The following is a 13976-nucleotide window of genomic DNA, read 5'->3' on the forward strand; positions in this document are numbered from 1 at the left end:
CTCTCCAACGAACAAAAGCATATACTAATTTTTCTCTTCACAAAGGACTACTGTATGGTGTTTTTACTAAAATCATTTAAAACCAAATTGAAGCCAAACTTTTCATAATAATATAAGCCAGAAATAAGCTTCCAAGTTTAATAGTTCTAGCCAGAGAAATCAAGAATGATAACTAATAGCTACATGACAATATATATGATGATAGTAGTAAAAATTACAGTAAGTTATACCAGCCAAATCAATGGACTCTGCTCTGAACCTTGTCCACCAACTCTATAAAGGGTCTTGAACAAAAGCAATCACTTAATTAAATTTTAAGAGCTTGTGGTTTCAAAAAACAGAATATATGCAACAATTGAATGGTATTTTCCTACTCTTCTTACATTTTGCAATATGATAATTATGAAAAGATTAGAGTGTGTCAACAAACTACACAAATTCTGTCTACTTCATGTCTAGAGTTTGTCATGAAGCCAATCAGTCTCTCCAAAATAATCTTCTTACTAAACCGCGTCGACGAGATCTACGCTCGATATCATCAGCTGAAATATTCCCAAATCAACAGATAAGCATAGAAGAATAAAAAACAGGGCATTGTGTTCTCAGTTCCTGTTTCAGAAATGTATTCTTCCATTTTATGAATATAAAAAGTGAAAATGACCAGGATATACATAATATAGCATGAGAATAGATAGATACATAAAATGGCATAATACCATCTCAGAAAAATGATTTTCTTGCCATGTGATTGTAAAATGCCCAGATTTTATTAAAATTATGAGATTAAAAGAGTCACCTTTCAATCTCCCAGCTTGGTACAAAGCTTCTTCTGCAATGGGTCTCCATTGCTCTGCACATGAGTAGTTGATTCCCAGACCAACACTCAGTCCTCTTAATAGATGCACCGTCCGTAAAACGGAAAACAGTTCCTCTGGAAAAGACTACCACAAGCACAGCACATAAAGAAATTAGATTTGTAGTTGAATATGGTAAAAATTTCACATGTTGTTTATTGTTTGTTCATCCATTATTAACTCAAATTCACTTAACTTGCTATTTATTCTCATTATATTTAACAAAATAAAAAAAAAACATTGACTAGGTAAGCCCTGAAAAGATCATCGTTTTAAAGCAACAAAATTTTCATTTTCCATTAACCCATTTTGTTAAATTTAATCACTGTGGAGCGTAAAGAAAGCTAAAAAAACATATTCATCAGTCATAGGTAGCATCACAACAGCTCATTTCTCAAAATCCTTGAGAACAAAGTTATGTTTTTTATGCATTTTTTGTTACTCATTATGGTAACTTCTGTCCCTAAACCTCTCAATGGGGTTGAATTCCAACGAAAGCTCTTCTTCAGAAAATATGGAAGAATGGTACAACTACTTGGTTTTCCAAAGGAACCAAAAGAGTTTCTTCCATAAGACTAGAACAAGAAATAATAACATTGCAATATATATCCTAGCTGATAAGCTAATAAACAGATAATAAGATCCTGGAAATACTCAAGTGAATGACAAAAATGCTTAGGAAGCTAAAGCCCACCTGAACAGCAATTTTTTTAATAGAAGAATCCTCAGAGAAAGGTTGCAGCATTGTCACTCCGGGGGGTAATTTTGTGTCAAACATTGTCTCTGCCAACCTGAACATTTCCTGCTGCTCGTTTTCACATTTGCTCAAGGTGCATATGCCAAGCTCCCTATGATGTATGTCAAGCCAATCGCATGTCAGAAAGATACGGAACACAAGAGAAACCAAAACAGAAAAACAGCCCTTAATGTTCACACTAATATAATTTTTTTTTAAAAAAAACTCATAACCCGGTTAATCACATTGATCAACCTATCTATCAATTGTTATAGAAGTTACAAAATTAAATTCAATGTTAAATGCTTAATATATGTTGAGAGAGAGCATAAAAAATCTCTTTATCTTTTTATACATATCTTCATGGGTGTCATTTTCTTCTCTGTTGGTTATTAGCTCATCATGTCCTATTATCTATTCTCATATTGGGAAATTATTGGTTACTTGACAAGAGACATATGAATCAGTTTGTTTATAGAATACTTTACTACCTGTAGCTTTCTGCTGCCCTTTTAGGGTCATTATCTGCAATGGCAAGAACAAGATTAGCGTATCCAAACCTCAACGCATCTGGGAGATCCTTTACTTGTCCATAGTCTAGTAGGGCAACCTGATTTAGAAAAATTATCTGATGTTACTGAAATTGATTTCACACACAAACTGTATAATTAGCATCAGAATCTATTTACTTTTGTCACACATTTTCAAATTTCCCTATTATCATTATCTCTACAAAGCAAATTATATACTAGAAAGTACAAATATAAAAAAGTACAGGTTAATAGTAATAACAAAATACAAATCTCCGATTTTACAACAAGATTAGAAAAGGAACAAAGTGTTATGGGAACATTAATGGGGTTTTCACTCGCCTCTGAACCTTTACATATCAAGATATTTCCGGGATGAGGATCTGCATGGAAGAAACCACTCTTCAAAATCATTTGTCCATATGCTAGTGTTAAACTCTTGAGAATTTTCCTGCACTTTCAACAACATAAAATAAAATAAGCGCTATCCATGCATACCCATTACACAGACTGATGATAGAAATTTGTTTTCCTCTGGTTGATGTACGCCTAAAACAAAATGCTTCTATGTGAAAGCTTGTTACATCAAAGCCATATTGCTCTATGTAAGGTCTGACAGCACTAGACAAGGAGAACTGAGTAAAAAGAATAAGTAAAGATTGAGGAAAAAGGCCCTTTCAAATGAAAATGTGGAAACTCACAGAATGGACATATCTTAAGACAGGCATAGACTGATTAAAAGCACACTGGGCAATAAGCTAGGAGGGAGAAAGGAAACTAGAATAACTTTAATGTAAATGCAGGTAAATAGAAATTCACAGGCCTATTGAAAAAGCCAATAAAGAAATAAAACAAAAACCGCACCAGTGCTCAAGGAAGTTCAGAGCCTTACTGCTTTGCTGCTGCTGCAACGCTACTATCAGGATTTATTCCTCTTTTTGCTATTTCATCACCAAGATTCAGGATTGGGACTCCATCTATATATTCCATAACTAAAACTGTCCTGCTCAAACCCAAAGGAAAAGAGAGAGAGAGGAGATCACTGAAATGTTTTTCACATATACTTCAGAACAAGTAATGACACTGTGTAACATCGATACACAAAAAAAAAAAGAGGAAAGAAGATAAAAGAAAAACATCCGGCTTTTATCAGTTACAAGAGTCGTAAAATTGGTCTTTGCACAAAAAGTATAGCATAGCCCAATCTATGGTGAGAATCATATAGGTAGAGTGGCTACAATGCTTTGTTCCATCAGTGATTTTTTTTTTTTAGAATGACTGGTACATAAGCAGAAACACGTTATGAGATATAAAATATTTATTTACCAACTCTACCTTCTGCAAAAACACATAAGGTGTTGAGAATCTAAGAGAGAATTTTATACAGCTAAGCATTAATAAATAATTTTATAAAATAAACACACCCGTGCACATTTTCCTGGAAAGACAGTCACCCATTTACCAACTATATCTATGTATGACTCAGATAAATTGATAATGATATATTATCTCATTTCGCATTAGCAAATTCTGACCAAGATATATTGGGATGAGGCATTACAAACCTAGTGACCATGTCTTTCACAACTCGTGGCACCGAAACAGGAGTCTTTTTGTTACTCTCATAGAGAAACCGTCGAATTTTTTCCATAGCATTTGCCTCCCTCATGAAGTCGAATTCATATCCAATCTTAATATGACATAAGTACAGGAAGATTATATTCCAACACTAATGCTTCAATTCATACTTCACATCCGGTTTTAATAGAAATTAAATCAGAAACAATGTGATACCTGTTTCTCCATTTCCTTGGTCACAGAGAAGAGATCAAATTTGATATCTGTCTTTTGCATATATAAAGCAAAAGCCTGTAAGTTATGGATATCCGTCATCATCAGGTCCTGAACTCCGGGATGTTGCACCTATTATAGACCAGAGAGAATTTAGAATTTTATAGACAATGAGAGTAAGAGCCCACAGATTATCCAGACTCTAGACTTCCTCTACAGCTCTACTCACCTTGACAACAACATCGCCTTTATGGCTTTTCAATCTTGCTCGATGGACCTAATTTGAGCATAAAAATGTAAACTTAGCAAAAATATCCTGAAAGCAGAGAATCTATTTCCAAATTCACTCCAAATACCTGTGCAATTGAGGCCGAACCAAGAGGGTACTCATCAAATCTTTCAAACAGATCCCAAACATTTCGACCAAACTCCTTCTCCAGCACATGTTTGACTACATCAAACGAAGTAGCAGGAGCTTGATCACACAGTGTAACGAGCCTTCTCACCCACGCAGAGGGAGCCAAGTCCGGCTTCCCAATGATTTGAGCAACCTAATTGAAACCCCACCCAAGACATGTTGATATCAAGCTCAAAAACTATAAAACCAAAACAACCATAGTAAATTGCTCGATTTCTTCAAAACCCAACCAAAATCTACACAACTCACTCAAACCAAGAAAGAAAAGACTGAAAGAAGCAAACGAAAAACAGAACACGTACGGCAAGGTAATAAATAGAGCATAATTTCTAAGAAACCAAAAGAAAAACCATCAACTTTATGGACCCTTTTCATCATACTCCATACATCAACCTAACAAATTGAGATCCCATTGGGAAGTTCACATTTTACTAGACTAAAATAAACTAAGCTGACATACTCAATGGCTCCCTTAATTATGAGCGAGGAACAAAAAACGAAACATATGCAAGCAAATAGACCAAAACCCATCTGAAATTCACAATTTCCTTTTCATTGAATTAAAATTCAGATGCAGAAGCAAAGTACTTTGAGAAAGAAGCCGCCGAGGTCAGCACACATAGAATATATCTTCTCAGCCGCAAATTCATGCTGCCTCTCCCACATTTCCTCCTGCTTCCGTGCATCCTTAACCAAACTCACTCGAACCTGAAACACCTACACAAACGCAACAAAACCCATAAATCCACCAACTACCACAAATCCAAAGCGACAGAGCTTGCAATCAATCATTCATATACAATTACACATTAAAAAGAGAGACAGACCTTGTAGCCAGTATAGATATCAACAGCTCGAATCCAAAACTGAAAGGAGCGTTGCCAAGGCCTGAAACGGGTGAAAAAATTATCCTGGAAATCCTTGAAATCGATAATGGGGAGGGGAAGCATTGCGCTGAACAACGTCGTTGGAGTTTGCTATTGTCGTATTGGTATTAGAAGGTGCATCAAACGACAGCCTGAGGAGATTGGAAGTGGGAAAACGACAGAGAAAGGAATGGATATGTGAGAAAGAAAATGCGGTGTTGAAGAAGAGAAACAAAGAATCGAAAGCTGCAGAGGTGGTGATGAAAAAGACAGCGAGGGCGAGAGCTCCTTCTGTTCTGTCGTGGAGAGTAGTGCATAGTACTACAGTGTCTCATGGGCATAGCGTTTTGCCAAAGTGTGTTGTTTTTAAATGCGTGGCTTGTAAGGCTTGTAACAACAAAAGGTTCAAAAGCTCAAACTACTAGAATAGATTGAGTTGAGTGGAGATTGAGGACTTTTTTGTATTTATTATTCTTTTTTTAAGTCAATAAAGAAAAATTATATCCTCTCCTTTTTCTTTCTCTTTCTTTTTCGTTTTGTTAACACTAGTAGTAATAGCCCTTGTATATCACATTCATTGCAATTATGACTATGTTTATTATCAAGAAAAACTGTATACATGTTTGGTAGATACCTAAAAATTATGTCAAAGTTTACAATTTGGGATTATCTAAATAATAATTTTATTAAGTAAATTTTTAAAACATGACATCAACAAAGGTATAAGTAAGTCTCACAACAGTAACACATTTTTTAAGTATCTTATTATATGTTGAAAATTACATCTAGTACCTAATTTAAGTTAACCTTTTTAATTTTTACCCACCTTTTAAAACTCTTAGATTAATACCCAAAATATTACTGACTCTACCCATTATACCCCTTCTATTTCACAACTTCTTCTCCTCACACACATATTGTCTTCTCTCCACTACAGCTTATTTAAATGGGGAAGTAAATGACACGACAAAGGCAAAGATTGAAATTTTTACATTGAATTTCTAATAGTGTTTTAAGGGTAATATGAGAAATGTACTTAAAAAAGTGGATAATATTCAACTAAATGTTATTAGTAGCTATTTTTAGTTAACTAATCATAAAACTGGCTATTTTTCAAGTTATCCCCTTATTATGTGATCTAAAATGTCATCAAGCTTCCTCCTTTTTCAATTACGTCTTCATTTCAAGAAAACTCAATATCTAAAATGTCTCGTGCAAGTCATCAAAATTGTCCAAACTAAAAGTAATAAAATAAAATTGCCATTCTTGTTGAAAGTGGGGTCACCATTACTATAAGAGCATCTGCGCCGAGCCAATTACCATTTGTGGGTCCCAAGTAAGAATGTTGCCAAGATTGCCATCTTTTTTTTATATATAAATATATATATAACCAAATTGGCACCCTTAGAGAGTACCAGGAGATGCTCTAACAATGATCTTAGCTAAGCTGGGATTGTTCTTTCTTTTTTCATAAAAAAAGTAAATGAATAAAGCATGAAATGGAAATGATCTACTGGATACGCATCGAATCTTTAGATAGATGTAGGTGAGAGGAGTGATAAGTTGCACAAACTTGGAAAAAAATGTGGTGTTCAAAGAAGGTAGCCATTAATAGTAACCATTTGGGCCTTTCTCCAACCAAACCCCAACCCCCACCACCCCAAAAAAAAATCATCCAAGAAAAACAATATCCTTGTATAACAATATAAACGGTTTCTCAAAAAAAAAAAACAATATAAACGCATATTTTAATTGATGACAGGCATGAAAAGATAATGACACTCCAGCATTTCATTATCATTGAATAAGGACCATGTGACGACTCTCTCTACCTACAAATCTATCACTCGTGATAGCTTCTGGATCCGGTTCAATAAGAAGTCTCCCTGCTTGATGGTTGCTTGGTACAAAGCATTCTTTGCATCAGGCCTGTTGGTTTCAAGAACACCGGCAACTTTGTCGATCTTGCAGTGTAGCTTTCCCGCTGCAATGAATCGAGACAGCTCCCTGTAACCATGAAAATTTAATATTAATTAATGGCTGGACCCGAAATAACAATATCATCAATTTGCACTGATAAGCTCAAAGATGCATCTTTCAAAGTCAAACACCAGCACTACACCGTCAATGAATAGTAAAGAAAACTTACACGTCAATGAATTCAACTGTAACACCAAATGCCTTTGCCATTGCTTCAATGGTGACACTCTTGTAGGATTCCAAAAACTGAGAATACACAACAGTTCTGACCTCCCTCATGTAATACCGGAAGTGGGGATGCAGATAGCGGTCCAATTTTATTTGTTCTGTCAGACCGGCTGAAATAACAAGGAAAAATCAAATACATTTTATGTTACCGCATCATATTCATAGACAAAATTAAAAAAATAAAACATAAAAAGGCACAAATAAGAACTCAACTGAGTTAGACAAAGAAAAAATAGATGAAAGTTCACCGACGAAGCCAATATTTCTGACCTTTTTCAAATTACTGATAAACAAGTAACACAATAAGTAATGTGATTCACACTTACCAAATGCTGTAAAAAACGATTTGTATTGACAATCATATAGAGAGTTCATGAAATCAGAAAGATATGGGATCTTCCCAATCACTGTCAGTATCTCTGGTGCATCTACCACCTATCACATATTGAATAGAATTAGTAACACTAGCAAGCATGCCAGTTACTTAGAAAATAAATAAAGAAAAGGTCAAAAAGATTGTTAATACCTTTTGTTTTAGAGAAACTCTATCCAATGATATGATACTTGTAAGGACGGTGTAAAATATGAAAGTGTCATATGGGAAAATTTCGTAAGTGGTGAAAGTTGAAATGGAATCCAAGAACAGAGTAGCTGCCTTCTTAAAATTCCGGGTCGACATATAAAACAAGCCTTCATAAACCTTCAATCGATTCTTCCTTTCCCAATCACCTCCCTCCTCAAACAAGCTGTCATCATGAAGCAAATGTTAAATTTAACAAATAGTCAAATGGAAAGCTGAAAAACAAACAAGAGATTGTGCGAATTCACATATCCACTTACTTCTTTGCTTTATCTATACTTTTAGAAATGAGGTCAAAATCCATGTAAAAGAAACCGAGCTGCAAAGTGTGAAAAACTAAGTCCATCTTTTGTCCAACCGCAACAGTTTTGCTTTCCGTTACCTTGAGTTGCTCTAATGCTTTTTCCTGGGCTCACAAGGGAGTAAATTTATGTAGAATAAGACACAAATGGAAAGAGCCTAATGAAATTGATACACATTTTAAAAACAAAAAATTATACAACCAATATACCTTGTCACCAACTTGGATGAAGAACAAGGATTTGGCCAAATGAGCTTCTCTAACTTCACTTTCACCCAAGTTCTCTTCTGCATCAGCAATTCTAGACACAACCAACCACATGAAAATCGTTTGAGAACAATAGAATACTATTAAAAATACATTGCAAGCAACCGATAGATATAAAATTGATCTGAATTTTAGCACAATGCTAATACACTAGAAATCACTTTGTGCACACTCACTATTCCTATCAAAGGATAATTTATCTTCACGACCACTCTACACACTCGTGTATTTCATAACAACGTACATAACTACAACATTTGAGCACTGGGCAAAACATTGGCTTTAAGAACACATGGCAGACTCGGGCCAGCTAAGTGAGTTTAGGACAATTCTAAGTATCAAAAAAACATTGCACACACCAACAACAACTAATTACTGAACCTTTTTAAGAACTCTATATCCTCTTTCTTAACCAGCGGTGCGAAACCACCCTAAAACCTAACAAAGCAGAAACAAAATACCATTTAAAGGTCCTCGCCAAATCATTTCTAATCAGCTTAAAACCGAAACCAATTATCATGGTATAAACATATATATAATACTAAGGGACGTTTACCGCCAATTGGGCAAAGAAAAACTAAATACCCCTTGTTTAACAACTTCCTAAGCTTTATAGCATATCAAAGATCCCTTGTGCGCCTATGAAAATGAAACTACAGGGTTGAATTACCCCCAAAACCCCAAATTTTCAATTTATAGATTTAGCACTTGCATGAAAGAACCAAATGCAGATTTATAGAAAGAAAAAAAATGTTAAACTTTTTTAATAGCTCGGGATCTCAAAATTAGTGGCAACCAAAGCAACTTGGTCATTTTCAAAAGCCACTCATAAAATTTCAAAACCTAAAATTTAAAATTGAAGTTCTATTCCCAATCGTCTAAGGTAATTAAAAAATACAAACGCAAACTCACTTCTCGTCAAGCTTCTTGAGCTCCTCGTCGTTCTTTGCACGCATCGAATCCAAGAGAGCCTGATCCGATTCCAGCACCGAATCCGCAATTAGGGTTTCGTACAACGGAGCCATACCTACATTAACCACCCACGGAGATATTTACTTGAAATTGAAAATGAACAATACCAAACCACAACAAGCAGATAGTCGTTCGGAAATGATGAATTACCGTCGGCTTTGACGGAGGTCAAGACCTCGTCCCGTAGGCGAACCTTCTCGATGTCTTGTACATCAGAGTGAGAGAGAAGAAAGAGCTTGTTGGCGAGAACAAGGTGAGCTTGCTGAGTTCCCTCCTGTCCTTCCATGGCGATTTTCAGTGACGATTCAGTGAGTTAGGTTTCCGAGTTTGGGGTTCTGGCTTTGTGCTTTGCTTGAGCAAGGAGGAACTGATTGAAAGAGTGGAACAATTTCTGAGCTTTTTTTTCTTATTAAAGGTACTTCGCGCTATTAGTCCTTAAGTTCTACCGTTTTTTGTAGTATGGTCCTCAAAGTTTTAAATTAAACAATTTAGCTTAGGGAAAAATATCAATTTTTATGTCATTGCAGCCTATATTTTGTTAAATAATAATTGAGATTCTTTATTTTGCAAAATAAATGGAAACAATGCTTTGGTCCTATTTTTGTCACATAATTTGTTAATATTACCAAAATACTTTAGTTTAATAAATTAATTAATTTAAATTAAAAAAACAAAATTAAAACTTAATATATATCTGAATAATTAAAATTTATATCTAAGTTTTTAAACTTAAAAATAATTTTTATGAACAAAATCAAAATTAAACATAAATTCTTTATTAAAAAAAATACAAAAATCAAAACTAAAACAAATCATGAACAAACTCAAGAAAATACTAAAATTCCTTAGGTTTATCACTTCAATATCTAAAATTAACAACGAACTCATTAATCTCAAAATATCAAAATATAAAAAGGAAAAATAAAAAATTATGATTTTCAAAACACCATGGTTGGAGTTTGTCGTGGACCGAACCCATAAGTGGTTCAAACCACAAAGCTCAGATCCATTGTCGACTCCATCACCGAAGTCTGCCTGTCGAACTCCCTAACCTTTTATATGCTAAGCCCATTGTCCACACACTCCCAAGCACCAAATCAAACCAAATGTATGCCTCCCCTACGCCTCCAAGTTGCAAATCGCACCAGTTCAACTAGCCCCAAATTGCACTAGCCTGACCTTCCACAGTCTTAAGCCCCAAATTGCACTAGCCTGACCTTCCACAGTCTTAAGTCTTAGTGAACTTTGAAATGGACTAAGAACATGACCTCCAATATAAAATGCAAACTATGATGGAACAGTGGTGACATGAATGGCTAAAACATCTCATGCAATCAATGATAAGACCATATACCTATTAATGATAAGACCAAATACCTATCTAAGAATCTCAACCACCACTTCAAGACCTCAACACTACCCTCAACAAAGTCTTCAATTTCATCCCAAAAGTATTTGTCAATCTTTTTTTTAGTTTATTTTTCATCTTCTAGATGTCATTTTTTGGACATAAACTTGGACACGAGCCCCCTAGGTTTAGTTGAAACATCAACTCCATGAGCACCAATAACTGAAGTATAACTTATAGTTGAGCTTGGTCCCACACCACAACACATCTCATTGTAATAATCATACAACCTACTCAAGTTTCCTTCAACATTCTTAATCAAGTTTCACACAATGGTACACCATAGAAAGCTTCATAATAATCAACTACAAATTGTAACTTGTACCTAGGATCAAGAACAATATCAAGGATTAATGCACTATTGGATGACTTTGATTTTTCTCAATATTTTTCAAACTTTTGCTTCATACTAATTGCCATGTTAGCTAGCATTACATCTCTTGTAATTGTCAAGGAGATTAACTCATTTTGAATTTTGCAAAACTCTTGAAAATACAAGTTTGAGGTCACATAGGAAGACCTACTAAATTGCAAGGTTGCATCATAAAAAGTTGAACTAAACAAAGATTATTGCATCATCCCAATTATCATCATGAGGTGACCTTTTCCTCCTTATTTCATAATCATCCTCCGTTAAATGATGCATATATTATGCATCAGACTCCATTCTCTTAAATGCATTTTAGAACTTAACAGCACACTCAAACATTAAGTAAGTAGAATTCCATCTTGTAGGTACATCTAATCATAATAGTCTCTTACACTTAATTCCTTCCACTTTCACACATTCTATAAACTTCAACAACCTAGAAGGTGATGCTCTTATAAATTTTATTGCATTTCTTAAGCTAGTAATTGAATGGTTTTTTTTCTTTTAGCCCATCACTCGCTATCAAATTAACAATCTAAGGACAACATCTTAAATGAAAAAATTTCCATTCAAAATAATACCATTTTTTTTACTTAAATTTTATCAAAACATACTCAATGACAATGTTATTTGTACTAGTATTATCAACTGTAATTGCAAAAAGTTTATGAATCCCCAATCATTAATACACACCTCAACCTCTTTGCCTATTTTTTTCCCTTCATGATAAGTGATTTGGCAAAAGTTAATGATTCTCTTTTGTAACTTCCAATCACTATCAATCCAATGTGCAACACATATAGTTTATATTTTGATTGAAAGTCTATGTGTTAGTAATAAGTGAAACTCTTTCTTTTTTTTCAAAACACATTTAAGTTTTTCGTTTGCATTCAAATAAAGCTAATAAATATCACTAGCAATTGTTATGCGAGATAATATGGTTTCAAGTCTTGGTTCTAACTGATGAACCAATTGCCTAATCCATCATACTTTACATGCCTAAACGAAAACTCCTCTAGCAATATGTATTTGAAAATAGATTGTTTACAAATTTTCTTGTCAATTTTCATTGTAATTAAATTAACACGTTCTCTTTTGTTTGTTCAATTTATTTGATTTGTTTGGATATAACTTATGTAACGCTCTAGATAGCCAGGACCGCTACACTGTGTACTTATAAAACTGCAAGACTTGCTAATCAAGTCATTAGTTTAAAAATGTGTCTCTAAACATGTACAAGCTAGAGTTTAAAAAGTTTTGGTCTCAAAAGTTTCATTTTATATAACTAAACGGTTATATACATGGGATCCCAAAAGGAACAGAGTTAAAAGGTTGGGTTACAGACTTCCAAAATAATACAAACAACTGTTAGCCATACTAAGGCAAAATGGACAATCTTTGGGTCTCGCGTCCATACCTAAACCTCAACCGTGGCAGCTGAGCAGCTGGCCATGTACATTCTGCTCGCAGAGCTCTCCAATCAAGGTTGATCAAGCTTGCCCTTGCCTTTACCTGCACCACGTAGCACCCGTGAACCAAGGCCCAGCAAGAAAACATGTGCAACACAAACAGTAATAACAAATAGTAAATTCACTAAGCATGAACTCTCATCAAACAAACCACATTAATCATTCAACATTTATTCAGAATCATGGATGCAATCAAACACTTATAACATTCATATCACATAATTAAACAGGGCCGACAACTTAGGCTGCACCCTCTGTTTACCCCACTGACTCCGGCCCGCTTAAACCGAGCTCAATGCATATTAAACTGTCCTTGGCTACCAGTGGCCAAGCCGCACCCTGTGCACTAGTGTAACCCTTGGCACCCTTAGGCCGTTAGTTCACTAATTAGCTTGCATGGCATAATACCATATTCTCAAGCATACACAATAGGGAACCCTTAGTCCCGTCACAGATATTGAACTAGGTGCAATTTTCTTACCTTTAATCTTTGCGGTTTCAAATTACGAGCAACGTTCCTAAAGCACGATCCGTTCCCGAGCCTAAGCTTTTATCACCTAGTCACAACCAAGGTATATGGTTACAAAACTAACTTCCAGGAATCCGAATTCCACCAAGCACGGTGGTGAAATCGATCCTGAGCATTCTAGACCACATTCCCATGCCTAAAATCCCCAAATGCTCAAGTGTACACCCAAGGGCTGCGGCCCTTGAAGCTTAGCCGCGGCCCTGCCCTCAAAACAGAACCAAGGGCACGCCTGAAAGAAGACAAGCGCCACAACGCTCACCTGTTGGAACACAAATTCGTCCCTGATATCGAAGCAAACCTGTCTCAGAAATAGAATAATCCTTAGCTGTCCCCGCTAAGACATGTTGCCTAACTTCCTGCAACTGCGTGTCCACTAACTGACCCTCCTTGATTCTCTTTAACAAGGTCGACTGCAAAGTAATATTGGCTAACTGGCCTACCATCAGTTCTATCTTTGCTCTGACCATCTCATCGGCTAATTATCTCAAGATCTGGGTGGAACTATACAACTGTCCTGGGCCCCTCCGGCTCAACGCATCTGCCACCACATTAGCCTTCCCAGGGTGGTAAAGGATGTCACAATCATAGTCCTTAACCAGCTCCAACCAACGTCTTTGCCTCATGTTCAGATCCTTCTAAGTAAAGAAATACTTCAAACTATTATGGTCAGTGTATAT

The 13976-nt window shown here is 35.4% G+C and overlaps 2 protein-coding genes across 3 annotated transcripts; both read right to left on the reverse strand.

Moving 5' to 3' along the window:
- Nucleotides 1-124: 124 nt before the first annotated feature.
- Nucleotides 125-5578, reverse strand: LOC133830128 (uncharacterized). 2 transcript variants are annotated; one of them, XR_009891924.1, is made up of 13 exons: nt 5157-5578; nt 4918-5046; nt 4268-4462; nt 4141-4188; nt 3915-4043; nt 3686-3810; nt 3013-3123; nt 2463-2571; nt 2082-2200; nt 1549-1702; nt 797-941; nt 384-542; nt 125-284 (listed from the first exon to the last, which is right to left on the reverse strand). XR_009891924.1 is itself a non-coding variant. In XM_062260049.1 (12 exons), the coding sequence occupies exons 1-12, from the start codon at nt 5277-5279 to the stop codon at nt 478-480; spliced, it is 1452 nt and encodes a 483-aa protein (XP_062116033.1). In that variant the 5' UTR covers nt 5280-5577; the 3' UTR covers nt 282-477. The 2 variants fall into 2 exon arrangements, 1 of the variants encoding a protein (XP_062116033.1); XM_062260049.1 differs by having other exon boundaries at nt 282-542; nt 5157-5577.
- A 1203-nt stretch (nt 5579-6781) lies between these two features.
- LOC133830129 (26S proteasome non-ATPase regulatory subunit 6 homolog) lies at nt 6782-9937 on the reverse strand. Its single transcript, XM_062260050.1, has 8 exons — nt 9674-9937; nt 9464-9578; nt 8495-8585; nt 8244-8389; nt 7930-8149; nt 7730-7838; nt 7345-7513; nt 6782-7202 (listed from the first exon to the last, which is right to left on the reverse strand). Exons 1-8 carry the CDS (start codon nt 9807-9809, stop codon nt 7028-7030), a joined length of 1161 nt encoding a protein of 386 aa, XP_062116034.1. The 5' UTR covers nt 9810-9937; the 3' UTR covers nt 6782-7027.
- Nucleotides 9938-13976: the final 4039 nt, after the last annotated feature.

Source organism: Humulus lupulus, chromosome 4 (genome assembly GCF_963169125.1).
Source record: "Humulus lupulus chromosome 4, drHumLupu1.1, whole genome shotgun sequence".
NCBI classification, from domain to species: Eukaryota; Viridiplantae; Streptophyta; class Magnoliopsida; order Rosales; family Cannabaceae; genus Humulus; species Humulus lupulus.